The sequence below is a fragment of the Mugil cephalus genome, chromosome 3 (genome assembly GCF_022458985.1).
Source record: "Mugil cephalus isolate CIBA_MC_2020 chromosome 3, CIBA_Mcephalus_1.1, whole genome shotgun sequence".
NCBI classification, from domain to species: domain Eukaryota; kingdom Metazoa; phylum Chordata; class Actinopteri; order Mugiliformes; family Mugilidae; genus Mugil; species Mugil cephalus.
In genome coordinates, this window is record NC_061772.1 from 8,038,456 (window position 1) to 8,052,913 (window position 14,458).

Genomic DNA, 14,458 nt, shown 5'->3' on the forward strand with positions numbered 1-14,458 from the left:
TTGTACAGATTCCATAAAATATTCCACAGAAAAACAATTTCTGCTGGTAAACTGGAAAAGCAGAACAGTGGTAGTACAGTATAGAAATAAAAACTGTTTAAGCTGATGTTTTGTTGATTTGGTTCTACTATGAATTAGGAAGCTGTAATTGAAATTGTGTTATTAAAATGTTTTAAACTGTAAATAGATTTACAATTTATTATTATCTTAATTATCAATGAATCTTGTAATTATGCCCTCAATTAATCAGTGAATCATTTAATCTATAAGATGAAGAAAAAGCGCCGATCATGAAGTCACAGAGCCTGAGGCCACACATTTAAATGTCTTTTTAAATGTGACTGATGACCAGCATAAAACATCATTTTACTGTCATAAGCTGTAAGTCAGAAAAATCTAAGACACAGGAATCATCAAACCTTTCATAACAAAAGACACATTTATGTTGGTTTTTCTAATAATTTGAAAAATATCTCATGACATTTTGTCAGTTATCCCACATAAGTGCATCTGTTTTGCTTTCTTAAACAATTTCCCTCCAAAAACTGTTTCCTAAATTAATTGGAAAAATAATTTAAAGAAATTATGTACTGTTATTATTATTATTTTTTTAATAAACCTTGCCTCTGCGGCATGAACTACATTATACTGGAGGCACAGACGCCCCTTTACCTCTGTAGCGGCTTGCTGTTTATATTTGTGCCCGCAGAGACCGTGCTGCAGCGCAGCCTTTAATCTGAGCCACTGTGTTGGGTTACAGCGGGACACAATGGGACCTCTGTTCTCCACTGAGGTGCCACAGCTGGGACCTCTGCATGCTCAGTGCGCCGCTTATACAGTAAGGACTGCAGGCTTTCCAGAGGCAGCTCAGTCTAACCAAGCAGGTACAAGAGATGCTGGAGATGAACATGTTTTGCTTGAGTTATTTCTCTGAAGGCAGGTCAACATATAGTTACATTCCCAGCTCCTAGCCCCATAAAAGGAAGCCAACTTACAAAAATGAAAATACTGACTGAGTGCCACCAACCTCTGATCCCACAACAAACTAAAACAAAGACTGAACTGGACTTGCTTGAGTCCACTTCTTTTTGTATGTAATTTTTTCACTGATTGCACGGAAATCACTTTTGAAAGGTTTCTCTTTGCAAACAGTGCGGACAGCAAATACAGTATATGACGCTGAGCTGTCCTTTAACTCCTAATCAACTAATGTATTGTCATCGCTTTTGCCTGTACTTGGAGAAATACCTGCATATGTTTTCATGATATTTTTTTGTTTCATTTCAACTCACCAGTCTTAAAGTTGTGGGAGTAGGAACCAAAACAAGGTGGGAGGAGGAGGTAATAAGAAGCATGTTTAGTGCTGCATGCATCCTGAAAGAAGCGGAGAGGAGGATGATCTTACTGTTCGAGCAGGAGGAGCAGCAGGCTCTTTGGTTGAGTTTCAAGGATGTGAGCCAAGGACTTTCAGTCAGCTGGCCCAGCCGGCAGCCATGACAGGAAGTCAGCCTTCAGACATGGTGGTCCCACTCCTACAGAAAACATGCACACCCAGCAGCAGCAGCAGCAGCAGCAGCCTGATACGCTCACATTCTTGGTCTATCCCTGCAAGGAATATTCAAAGATGACATATGTGATTTACGTTGCATCACTGAGCTCACCACAGGCGGAACGGCAGTCAGCACTTTTCCTCTGAGTGACACCTCCGTCAGAGGACTGAACTGGGATCAGGCCTCTCAGGACGTGATGAGTGCTCTTCAAGCTTACATCTGCATGAAGGTAATTGTGAGCAGATGTCTCCGAGCACTGAGATTTACAGCACAATAGTCCTCCAGGTTCAGGGATTCATTAACTTCAGTCACAGAACAAGTAGCAGTTGGAGAGCTGCGGTTTTCAGGAAGCCACTTCCACCAAAACCATTTATTAAAAACGGTTTAGGTTCGTACTTTTCATTGTGGCTGCATCAGTTTCATTTCAACACTCTAGTGTCAGTTCATCTGTTTGTTTCTATGCATTATTTATTGTTCTTTTATTCTTTTTTTTTTTATAATGCATTCATACAATGCTTGTATAAACTCTTGGAAACTAGCTTGAAATAATTTCTCATGAAATAAAAGAAAACTACAGATATAAACTGACTATTAATATATATTCAAATATAAAACATTCTCAATTGCCTAATATTCATGGACTTCATTTTAACAGTATAACCTGATGGTCTCATTGTCTTCATCTTACTTCAACTGACAGGCTTAAAAAAAATAAAAAAGTAGGACCACAGCACATGTAAAGTACGCTGCTATCACACTTTTATTAAAAATAGAAACATATATTCATAGTACTTTTCATACAGACTACAATGGTCCACTGGTATTATTTTCAAAAAGGAGTTACATACTATAAAACACTCATTTGGCCTAAATCCACTGTAGAAATGTCTAAAAAAACAAAGACAAACCAACAAACAGAAACAATAAGGAAGTGGGAAATAACCCTCTTGTTTTGGAGCTCATTCTTCTTCACCTTTCCTGTGCATTCGTCTTTTACAAAATAAAACTTTATGCAGAGGCGAGAAATGTGAATATGGAAACAGAAACATGTGGTTGCTCAGCGAGTGAAATAAACGCACATACAATTGAGTTTAAAAAAAGATGGCACATTTATTGCAACATAAATGTTATATACATTGTGTTTTTCTGTTGAAAAAGACAGAAAATTCAAATTCTCGTTGCCGCAGGGTTTTTTTTTCTTCTTTGATGTGCATCAACAATACCTTTTATTTGACACATTTGAAGAGCAAATCGTTTACCAATCAACAACGCAGGAAGAGGAAGTGGATGGAGGTCGCACTTTTAGGAATCTGGAGCTTGTGGACTTTTTATCTTTTTTTAAGTGCCAGGCTACGAGCAACTGTTCAGCTGTCTTCTTGAGATGCCATTTGTAAATTTCTCGTAATAATCGACAGGTTCTGGTAAATAACCGTACATTTTACTATCTAATATAGTAAAATAAAGTAAGAAACTTTTGCTTTCAAAAATCTAGAAAGAGTAATATTTAGAATTCAAGAAATATTCTTACAGTATTATTGTATAAAAGACTAACTACAGTGAAAAATAAGCCAAATGTTTTTTTTTTTCCTTTTGATTTTCTTTTTTTTTCATATATTATACAAGGGAAAGCATCTGGGAATACAGCAAAGTCTAACTTGGCAAACAGAGGAGCAAAGAAATGATCGGAAGGACGGGAAATAAAAAACAAAAAGACAGAAAGAAATCCATGTGACGTACATTATACCCTCAATCAAAGTCTGCCAACATGAATACAAGATCATGAATACTGACGTGAAGAACAAGGCCACATTCAGTCAGAGAATACACAGAAACAGTTTGTGTTCGCTAAAATAAAGTTGTTAATTCATTTAATGTAAACTCTTCGTCGTGGCATCCTTTATTCTAATTTAAGTCCCTTTATTGTACAGAATACTCATTCTGAATGTGGCAGCCTTGTTTAAGGTGGAGATAATGATAGAGCACAATATACAAAGAAACAAATGGAATATAAAGCCAGTCTTAACCAAAGACTTAACAAAAGGAGCAACGTAAAGCATGCACACTGATAGGGAAAACAAAATAAAGCCATGACTGATGTCTTGAAACACAGAAGAAAATCCTTTTGTTCATTATTGTGCTACAGTTCAATGATATTCAGCAAAATCCATGAAATATCTAGTCTGGCTTACTGTACTGAGTGTGTCACGGCTTCTAGAAACATCACTGAAAATAACTTAGGTTCTGAATGTCGACAATGTAATGCTGAAAAGAAAGGACCTGTTACAACGCAAACAAGCATAGCTAATTTTACTCAGAATAACTGCACTGCTTAAAGTTTTATGCCTTGAGATATTAACAGAAAGAAATTCGATATGTTCATCAGGCCAGGAGAAAATGTGGTCTTCGTTTGTTTGTTACTACTTCTTCATTAAGAAATCTGATTAGCTCGTGGCAGAAATAGGAAAGAAAACAAGCCACGTCTGTGCTGACATCAGGATGTAACTGTCAGGAGGCTAAACAAGAATCTTCAAAAATATGTCACTGCTTACATTTAACACTATATGGCAAAGGAGCGGAAGGGCAGCGAGGTCCTCCCTTCCTTTAGTTAAGACACTAAAATATGCAGGGAATGCTAAGGTTTGCTAAAAGTTTTCTTTCTGTATTTTCACTGCTCGCTATTGAGGAAAACAAAAACGCAACTATATCTGAGCTTTCAGTGAAACTACAGTTTGCCATTCTTCTGTCACCTTGGTAGACAATGTTGCTGATGCTAGTGTGGTTGAGCCTGATCTAAATTACACAGACACAAACATAGGTAGTTTTGGTTGCACATGTGGCCAGCGGCAGAATGAATAAAATATAAATATAAATAATATATATCCTCTTCTTTTTTTTTAAAACTGATGGGGCGTGCTTCAGTCTTTCAGTGCTAACAGCTAATGATCGCTTTCATTTGGGTATAAATATCACTATAAACTGGCCAATAAATTAATTTCAATATTCTCAGTGCCCAAATCTTTTCCTTTTACCTCGGGCTCACCGAAGATTTACCAGGGTGGAGTGCTCATTTTTCACGGTGACACTGGCAAACTATAGATCAACTGAAAAGTCGCATGCTTCTCTTCGAATTTACCTAACGTTCCCTTTAGACATACACTTTATAGCTCAATAACATAATAAATAGAAAAAAAAAAAAAGAAACAGACAAAAACAATTGCTGTTACAATGCATTCGTCAATTCAGTTTAGGCACAAAGCAATTTCCACATATGGTTGGAGGAGATTGCGAAGTCTCTGATTGTTCAGAAGCAACACACTTCTGGCAGACAGTGATATGTGCTGAAGATTTTTCTTTGCGGGGACAAATTTGCAGATGGAATCTGGTCGCAGGGAGCTGGACGCTTGGCTCTTCTTCAATCTTCGGATTGGATTGTGTTAGGCTCGTGGTTTCGCTTCAAGTGGTCTGTCTCCTCAAATTGGTGTCACAAACCGTGAGTCCTGTCTGTCACTGGGAAGCAAGGTCGCTGACTCAGACGGGACAGAAATGATCCGCATCAGTTTGATCTGGAGAGAAGAAGCAACAAAAGCACTGATGGGACGTGTACACCAACAATCACACACGAAACAAAATGAATTCTGCCAGTATTCCAGGTTCAGTGTCAGAACATGCGATTTGATGTTGGACGTATTCATCAAAACTTCTCCTCCGTGAGGCGAGTGGAGCTGAAGCAATGGGCCAATTAATCAACTGGTTGATCAAGTCAAAATGTTTCAATCTAACTCTTTGGATCAGTTTTGGTTTTGGTAAACTTAACATCTTTGAAGATGTCAATTTAGAATTTACAATTTAGAAACTGTGATGGACTTTTTCTCTTTTCTCATTTTTTTTCTCTTTTGTGTAACAAACAATAATAATGAAATCATAAAAATACTGTATATAAAAAATAATGTCTAATTGAAAATGAGTAAAAAGAATGAACGGCCCGGAGGTGAGAGTACCTGTGTCCATCTCAGAGGTGGCCCATGGGATTGGATGTGTCGGTCAGGCCTGGATGGACTCCTGTGTGGCCTTGTTGGGCATCACTGGAGCTCCCAGAAACCTTCTCCTCCTCCCTTCTCTTAAGGCAGGCTGCTTTGGGGTTCAAATTCCGCTCTGTATTTTCAGACAGATAGAAATCCAACATTCCTGCTGTTACTGCATCAAAAAACACTTGGATCATTTCTTTTTTAATCGAACCACCCGACGTGCACACAATGTAGCGTAAAGATCTGACATTTTAGAGCATGAGTGGAGCATCTTTATCAGCTAGTTTTAGCATAATGTTTTACTTCAGCATCAACTTAACTATCTATAAATACAACCATGTACTAATTCCCAGTAGTTTCTATACTGATGTGTGAGGTGAAGCGTATTGGCTTCCTAAAAAACAGTGTGCAGCTTTATTTACTGTAGTTCTCCTCTTCATTACACATTTACAGTGTCCTAAAAGGAAATTTCCACCTGGAGGAATATTATGTAAAAAAAAAAAAAAAATGAAAGGACTGAGTTAATGTGATGTAGCACTTCAGTCATTTGGAGGAAGGCAACGACGCTGACCTCTGACTTGCTGCTCCAGGTTAAGTATGACGGCCACAGCCTGATGGAGGATGAGCAATTTAGTCTGGGGCTTCTCGCTCTTCAGGTGCAGCTGGCACATGCGACCCAGCTCCTTGAAGGCCTCGTTGATGTCCCGCACCCTCAGGCGTTCACGGGCGTTGTTTGCCATCCTCCTCTCACGCTCGCGTTCAGCTTTCTGCTCTGGATTCAAGTCCTCGTCTTCTGTGATACTGTGGGGGGGTAGAAATCCAGCTGCAGTCAAGACTGTCTTAAAATGTACACTACAGTGCAGATACTAGTTAGGGATGTCACTTTTACAACAAAAATAGAAGATGCAATAGCCACTCTTTACCAGGTACCAGTTTTATTCATCTCACATATGATAAAAAGCGACCACCTGACCACAGACACAACTAAAGCGAATGCTTAAATGTATTTATGTTTTAAGACCAAGTGGTTAAATCAATTAATAATTCCAAACTACTCTTTAAAAAAGCTATGTCACTTCGACTGACCAAATCGACTCATATTACCACAATAATCAATTATGTAATGCCAGCAACGACTTTTTTTTCCCCCAACGATTAGATGAATTCACTCCTGAACAGTATCTTGTATTGACATGTTGTTACCTGCGCGGGCCTGCTCTGGGTGTCTTCATATCTCTTTTGTCGCTCTCATCGTCCGACTTGTCATCAGTGGAGAGGCTGTCGTGCATCTCATCTTTGTCTTGTTTCTCCACCTTCAGCTCCAGGGTGGCTGGCACCTGCCCAGACAGGGCTGAACTAAGCCCCGCTGTCAATGAAGTAAAAATGGAAGTAAAACATCTGTGTCTATGTTGTGCAGCGTCAGACACGTGAGGAGATGATAAGGCAGCCTGGTGCGTCTCACCTCTGAACGCTTCTACTTGGTGGTTGAGTTCTGTGCTGGATGTGGAGCCGGCGCTGGGCATGCCTCCGTGGCTGTTGTTCAGGCTGGCCGCATCGTCACCGCTCTGCTGCAACACAGACAGGAAGGACACATGAAGAAAGGAAGCAGACGCTCGGTGAAGAGCGAGACACAGGTCTAAAACGATCTAGAGTTTCTTAGGTCTTAGTTGTAGCGTTGCTTTCTGTGTTAAATATTAAATGCCAACTATATGAAATTAAGATGAAAAATTTATAGTTTAAAGATTGAAAACCAGCTAAAGGTCTGATAATCCTAAAAGTCAGTGAATGCTTCACAGCAGAATTAAAGGACACATGTTCAAAAGGCAGAAAGAAGGCACAACAAACAAATAAAAAAAAACCTTTTTAACATTTTATTCACAACATTTAAAGTCCCACATATAACCTCTTAATTTGTCCCTGCTTATGTCACGTTTTGTGTGGTGCTCTCTGTAACCACAAGTGAGAACACGCCTGTTTCTCGTGTCTCTAAGAAAAATCCTCGGGTTTTGAAAGATGTCAGGATAAGCCCACTCCAAAGGCTGACCATTTCCTTGTTATTCTGTCCACATTCATAACATAAAAAATGGTCAACTCCCACTATGTTGTACCACAAAGTCCCTCCTTTACCACATGTTCTCAAGCTTTTTGATTTCCCTTTTGAGGACCAAGGAAAGGCGGAGACAGCGTCACCGAGGGTGGAGGGTATCTCCCCCTTTTCTTATGGAATGTGATCCCCAGTCACTGTTGGCCTCTATTAACCCCACCGCTCCGAGATCCTCCCCTTCCTCAGCGCTACGCTAATCTTTGCTGTGCTCTCAACAGGTGTCCAAACAACTCTTTGTCTGGAGGAGGAGGAGGGAAGCTGGAGCTCTGGCAAGAAAAGAACGCTGCCATTTTCATGGCTGGGCCTGATTACCATACAGCTGAGGACCTCTATTTGGGTGGAGGCCGCGGGTTCAGACACACGTTTCCAACGATTCAGATTTCCTGGGTTGTTAAAAAGAAGTGATGAAAAGGGGTGGAAGGGGGTAGAGGGCGGGGTGTCAGCCAGAGTAAAAAGCCTGCGGCTGTGCCGTGCCGGGGCTGGTGAGCCCTGTCTGAAGGGACCTCTTCCCACACAGGAAGTGCTGTGTTAGTGCAGACACAGTATGTTCTATCTCACAGTCACAGTCGGTCAACATCACTGCCACAACCCAGCTCTCTGTAACAACTACATCAAACTGAGCTCTTCTGACAACCACAGAAAAATTCTTGTTAAGGCACAAAATCAGCGACCCAACGACTTCAGCATCAGAGTGAAAACACCCGGTGACAGAAAACACACCGCCTTAAAACGGACAAAACCTTTAAATGGACTGAAAATGAAATAATGTTGGCAAAGGGAGTGCAGCTGGATCACAGCAAATAAACTCTTTCCTGTAACTGAAACGTCTAAATCAAACACAAAAACGTAAGTTCATTCGTCCTTTCTGTTGCACAAAACCTGGACTGGCCACGAGAAGAAAACATCTTGAACTAACTTTTATGTGTGTGTGTTTTTTACGTCGGCTGGATGACTGGAGATTACAGGAAAAATCTATCAGTGCTGGCGCTGGAACAATTAGTCGATTAGCAGATTATCAATCAGAATCTATTTTGCACGTCACGGAAAGAATTCATCTTTCATTGCCTGACTGTTCATCATTTGCATTCTTTATCTTGCCACATTAAGTAATGTCAAGTTTTTCCTGATACTTCTACTAGTTCAGCATAGTGCATTATTTATTGTTTTATTTTGTGTGTGATGCAAACTATTTCCAAACACCTCCAGATTACAGCGGGATGGGCCGCCCCGTTTTAATTTCCACTGCAGATGTGTTCAAATCTCTTGGCTCTTTCAAATGAAATACCTTGGATGGAGGATGGGTGAACACATCATGATTTATACTGAGAACCGAGTTCCCCTGTTTCTCAAGAGGCTTCGACTTTAACTCTAAAAGGAGCGCAACACACAAACACGTCCCACACCAAAGCACAACTTCACTGCATCGCGCCTGTTTTCCTCATTTCTCTTTCACCCTTGTGTATATAGCCGCTCTCCAGAGGAGGGTGAGCTTTAGGCCAGCCATTACACTGATGGAAAATATGTCAGTAGAAATTGAACTGTTCATGTGTGGAAAATGTCTAGTTTTTACATATGGCAACAACTCCACTTGTTTTGAGCAGGTGGCCGGGCCACCTTGTCTGGAGATTTAAAAAAAAGAAATAAAAGAAGAAGAAATACCATGTAAGAATAAACTATAGACATATGTGGTTGACACAAAATCTAAACAGATAGGCGAAGTTATTGTACCATTGTTGCAGTCCGACTTGGAACCAATGCCGAGGCAGGAAAGTTTGGTCCAACGGCTGTTATTGGCCCGTTCTGTGCCTGTCCCAGCAGACTGTGTATGTCGCTGGGCAGACTGGCCGTGGAGCCCACTGCATGGTTCCTCAGAACAAGGATTGCATCATCCAATCTGTCCAGACGATCCTCCATTCGAGACTGGAAGGACCGGAGGGATTGAGAGGCAAAGGGTTAGGGAAAGGGAGGAGAGAGGAAAAGAAGGACAGAGCAGCTTAGTATAAGCACATTAGGACCAAAATTGAAAACACTGATTGTGTGGTGTGGACTTGGAAAAAAAACACAACAACAACAAAAAAAAAAAAACATCTGACACATAAGATAAAGAAGGCAATTCAAATGCAAGATCAAATGAAATCATTTCAGCTTGAGTCGTAAGAGTTCACAAAGGTCTTCATTTGTTTTTAGCTGATTGATGGACAGAGACACGACAGCCACTTTTACAGATCATCTGGAATTTAACATCTGCACCAAAGCTGATAACTGCAAGCTGGAATGGCTGACAAAGACAACATTACATGACAGTAAGGCAACGAAGGCCGCCAAAATGAAACTGCGGTTCACTATGGAGAATGTAGTCGAACTCATGCGTGAAAACAAAACGAGGAATGCAAAGATGTATGGAACACGTTAAGAGTGGAAGCTCTGACTGAAGAGTACCTCGCAGACATCCTTTAAGAAAGACATAGCATCCTGTAGATGCTCATGTAACTGCTGATGAACTCTGTTTTTCTGGCAAAGTCAAATAAGAATAAGACAGAGTTATGAAAAGAGATCAAAATCTATAAATACTACAAACACACTGTGGAAAGAGATTGTTTTTTTTTCTGAAGACACAGACGAGAAAGAGCAGGATTTGGAAGGAAGCATGCGGCTGCTGACCGTTCACTTTCTAGGGATGAAATTGTTTTGTTGTTTGCACATTTAATAACCCCGGCTTCAGCACTGCTCCTCTACATGACATGTACCACAACACACAATGTTTCTTCAACTCAAGGCCATTTCAAGGTTTTGTTTGGTCCTTTTTCTTTTGGAATAAGTGGTAAAAGTTGTCAGTCATTGTTTTATCTTCATATATCCATTTATTCAGCTGTGCACTTTGAAAAACTAAATAATGTGAAGCCTCCGGACACTTGAAACAAATGTGTCAGTGTCAGCTACTTTGTCCATTAGTCTAAAACTAATAGAAAGTACTTAAAAGATTAGTCATTTAGACAGTAATCTAATCCTAAAATGGATTCATCACTGTTTCCTAGAGCTTGTGGGATTTTCAGAGGGACTTTCCTTGTAGATTTGACTCAACTTCTAGGTAGCCCAACACACTCTGAAACATATCCTGAGAATAAATCATCATTAGAGCTTTTCTTCACCGCCTGCCAATGGAATTATTTATTAAGAAAATCTGTAATGGAATATCTTTTTAACTGCTTAAGGAATCCTTGGGAACAAAGTTAGGTCATACTTAAGGTTCACCTTTTTCCATTTGTTCAAATCTTTGCCAAATTAAATACAGTTTTCAAACATGCCACATCTTCAAACTGATTTTGTGTCCTCGTACATCCTTCAGTTATAGTGTGTCCTCACCCTTTGTAATGAGCAGTGTGTGTTCTTTGTGTATGTAACATGTATCGTTTACAGTTTCAATACCATTTGCACACATTTTCATATTCAAAAGAAAACTAATACACAAGAGAAGTTATGAAGAGAAAAGTCTTAACCGATCAATGCACTTGGCCCCGTCCAAAGCTACCAGTTAAATTCTCCTACAACACAGAAAAGTACAACATGCCACAGAACTACATTTACAACATGCACCATGTCAAATTATGACACACAAGTAATGAGGAGCGTGTAGTTTATACTGCATAAAAACCTCATTTTCAGGAAACCTGATACTGTTCACTGTAACTTATCTTTGGTGGCCTTGAAGAGACAAAACACAGCTGGAGGCTGAGTAGGAGGAAACCTCCGCATGGACATCTTCACTGTCCTCTTCACATACAACTGGTTGAACTGAATAAGCTTTCAAGAGCAATAATAGTGACTTCATAAAGTCACTTTTGGATCAAGTGTGTGTTAAATGTGTTAAAACGTATAAATTAAACAGAACATGTCTCTGTGTGCTCATTAATGCCAGGTTCAGACTAAACCAGCCAGGTCATAAATTCTTTCCATGACTCAGCTGAGACAGACTACACACTGGCCACCAATCAGTCAAAGTTCATCTTTCATGATCCACATGATGTCATCAGGAAAGAGAATAGCTGGGCCAGGGACCAACTATGCCTAAAAACAGAAAGAAAACACAACTTGGGATCCATCTGTGGGTTTTACTAAGAGCGTTGTATGGATGTCCTTGTCCTTGAGCCTTTGTGTTTTGGGCTTTTATTTGTTGTGTAGCATAATGTATTCACAAGGTAAAATGATGCATGATTCAGACTTGGCACTCTTCCATCACCCTGCACCTTTCAGGTCAGACTCTTTTTGTGCCAGTTTAGTGCAGTCTGCACCAGCATTGGGTGAGAAAAGTCAACAGAACTGACACCAGAACTAAATGGTCATCTGCAAACCAGCAGCAGACAAGGCGACAACTATCTTCTTACTGACGTATGGGTTAATAACGTAAAGGGACAGTAAGGTTCATTTTAACATTTGCTTTGACAAGGTTTCTGAGATTTGGTGCAAATACTCTTCTGTATAATCTGTTGTATTATTTCTCTACATCAGGATAATAACTGCTTCATATCTAAATACTTTACTCATGCAATAAACTTCCAACAGAGAATGTAAATACGTGACATGTGCATCAGGTTGTAGGTCACATGAAATGTGATCTTTGGCTCTGGTCGCATGGCAGCAAAGGAATTCTGGAGTGGTGGTTCACCAAACAGCTGTCCCGCTAACTAAACCCTTCCCCCAACTGTCATCCCCGTCCTGGGCCACAGACTAGAGGACAGATGGCAAACCCCAAGGGACAGGTATTGTTCAGTTTGGTTACCCCTCGACCCCCACCTTCCTCCGCAAAACATTTGCCAGACAGGAATCTCCCTGTATGTAACGCTAGCTCGGTCCTCCATGGAGAGCTTATCTAGAGAGAGCATCCATCATAACACTGGAAGACGGAAGCGGACAAGGGGCTTACCAGAGAGTGAAGGGAGTTCTCATAATTTGGAGAGGAGGGGGTCTGTCCACTAGCACGGGGCCACTGGTTGGTACCTGATGAGAAGGAGAGCGACAAAGTGAAGGTCAATGTTAGGAGTCGTCTGATTCAGTTTCATATCAACGTGACCAACAGTCGTGTCCCACTGAACGGGGTATACCAACACAAAAGAGAAGTGACACACACGATAACACACTGACATCCTGATTTTCTTCTTTCTTGTTCTATCTGAGGTATTTTTATCTTTCAGGGCTCACTTCCTGATGGCTGGACTGCATCCTGACAACATGAGCCGGCCGAGGGTTCCACTAACACCCACACCCACCCACAAATGTACGCTGAATCCACACATTAACAGCTCAGAGGGGCTAGCGAACCACAGCACTGAACATCAAATAAGACTTTAAACAATATTTGTTGGAAACCTTGAGTCTGTAAACGTATCTGAGCACAGTGGGCTTGACAGTGTTTTGAGTCCTTAATGAAGGCCAAGTATCTGGCTTCAATCACAGTCATATTCTTCCACTACATTAGCATTGCTAAGTTGTCTTCCTCATTCAATATTTGCATTTAAATGCCAGGTGATGAAGAGGCGGCACAGTCACTTTCTTCATATATTACACAGAATTCACATCTGGACACATCTGAGTATGATTGTTTCACTCTATTTGTGCAATTAAGAAAATATAATCTGACGTTTTCTTCTAATTTTTATTCAGAACCTTTTGATTATAAATAAACTTAAATAATTAAATTAAAAATTTAAAACACACATCTGGAGAATAAATGGAGATAGCTAAGATTATCTGCACCATTCACCTACGACTGCAAGACGTTCAGAGTGGATTCTGTACGTCCATCTGAGCCAAAAAGATAATCTACAGGCCAGTACAGGAAGGCAAATCACGCTGATTCGATCTGGTGTAAATTAGAGAAAAGGAAAAAGAAATCCACATCTGCTCATCACATTTCCAGCTCCAGCACAACATTTCTTTCTTTCATTTTCTGCAGCAGAATTATCCAAGTAACCTGCCTACCACGTGCAACAGGAGGCAATGCATTACACTACAATTAAATAACCTTAATAGACTTTGGCAATAATGCAGCGTATTTGGAGCACAGGGTGCCTATGTGCTTTCCAGTTCAGGGTTTTCAGTTCTCTTCTGGTGTCTATTATGGTGGAAGGAGGCCAAATCACGTCTGCATCCTTGTAAATGTTGCACTGTTGTGCAATCGACAGATGGAAACCTTGTTTGAGTTAGTGTGATTCTAAAAAATTAATGTTCGGTATTATTCTCCATTTCTTATAATAGCATGTTAGACCAGGATGAGGGGAATCATTCACAGTGGAAAGGCTTGGACCCTGATCATTTTCTTCCAATCTTAAAGAGTAATTCTAAAAATGATGCTTGTTGTTCAGTGATTGTTTTCTAAATCAATGCTTACTGGGTCAGGCTGAATGTGCAATAAAGCAGTGAATGGCACAAATGCACCGACAGAGTGAGAGAGAGAGCGTAAACACCTAACGCATGGTTTTGAAACACTGGAAAAATCTCACCTCCCCTAACTGGAAACTGTTCAAACAAAGTTTTCCATTAATTCATTCCAATGAAATGTCTGACTTGACTTCTGTGGTCTTCAGAGCTTCAGTTTTCACATTTCCTCTCGCACACACATACACAGCCTTGGAAAAAAGCAGACTTTAATTAACAGACTATTAAAAGTGCCTTTGGAGGAGGAAATGAAAAAGTCTCTGTTCTGCCTCAGCCTTCTCCCAGGTGAGTGAGACAGGAACTTCACATGAGCCTCTGTTGGCTGGCGGCTATGAAAAATTAGCCCC

At 40.4% G+C, this 14,458-nt stretch overlaps 1 protein-coding gene across 5 annotated transcripts in view; it reads right to left on the reverse strand.

The window, feature by feature from the left end:
• Positions 1-2,635: 2,635 nt before the first annotated feature.
• The window catches only part of tcf12 (transcription factor 12), a 70,489-nt gene continuing 58,666 nt past the window's right edge, over positions 2,636-14,458 (reverse strand). The window contains exons 14-21 of one of the 5 annotated variants that reach the window (XM_047580266.1): positions 12,601-12,674; positions 10,119-10,190; positions 9,408-9,599; positions 7,038-7,140; positions 6,779-6,941; positions 6,147-6,376; positions 5,549-5,702; positions 2,636-5,113 (exon numbers count right to left, since the gene is read on the reverse strand). In XM_047580266.1, coding sequence (XP_047436222.1) covers positions 5,560-5,702; positions 6,147-6,376; positions 6,779-6,941; positions 7,038-7,140; positions 9,408-9,599; positions 10,119-10,190; positions 12,601-12,674 — 977 coding nt within the window. In that variant the 3' untranslated portion in view covers positions 2,636-5,113; positions 5,549-5,559. Of the gene's footprint in view, positions 5,114-5,548; positions 5,703-6,146; positions 6,377-6,778; positions 7,144-9,407; positions 9,600-10,118; positions 10,191-12,600; positions 12,675-14,458 lie in introns of all 5 variants that reach the window. The other 4 variants (XM_047580265.1, XM_047580267.1, XM_047580264.1 and 1 more) reach the window with 4 other exon arrangements.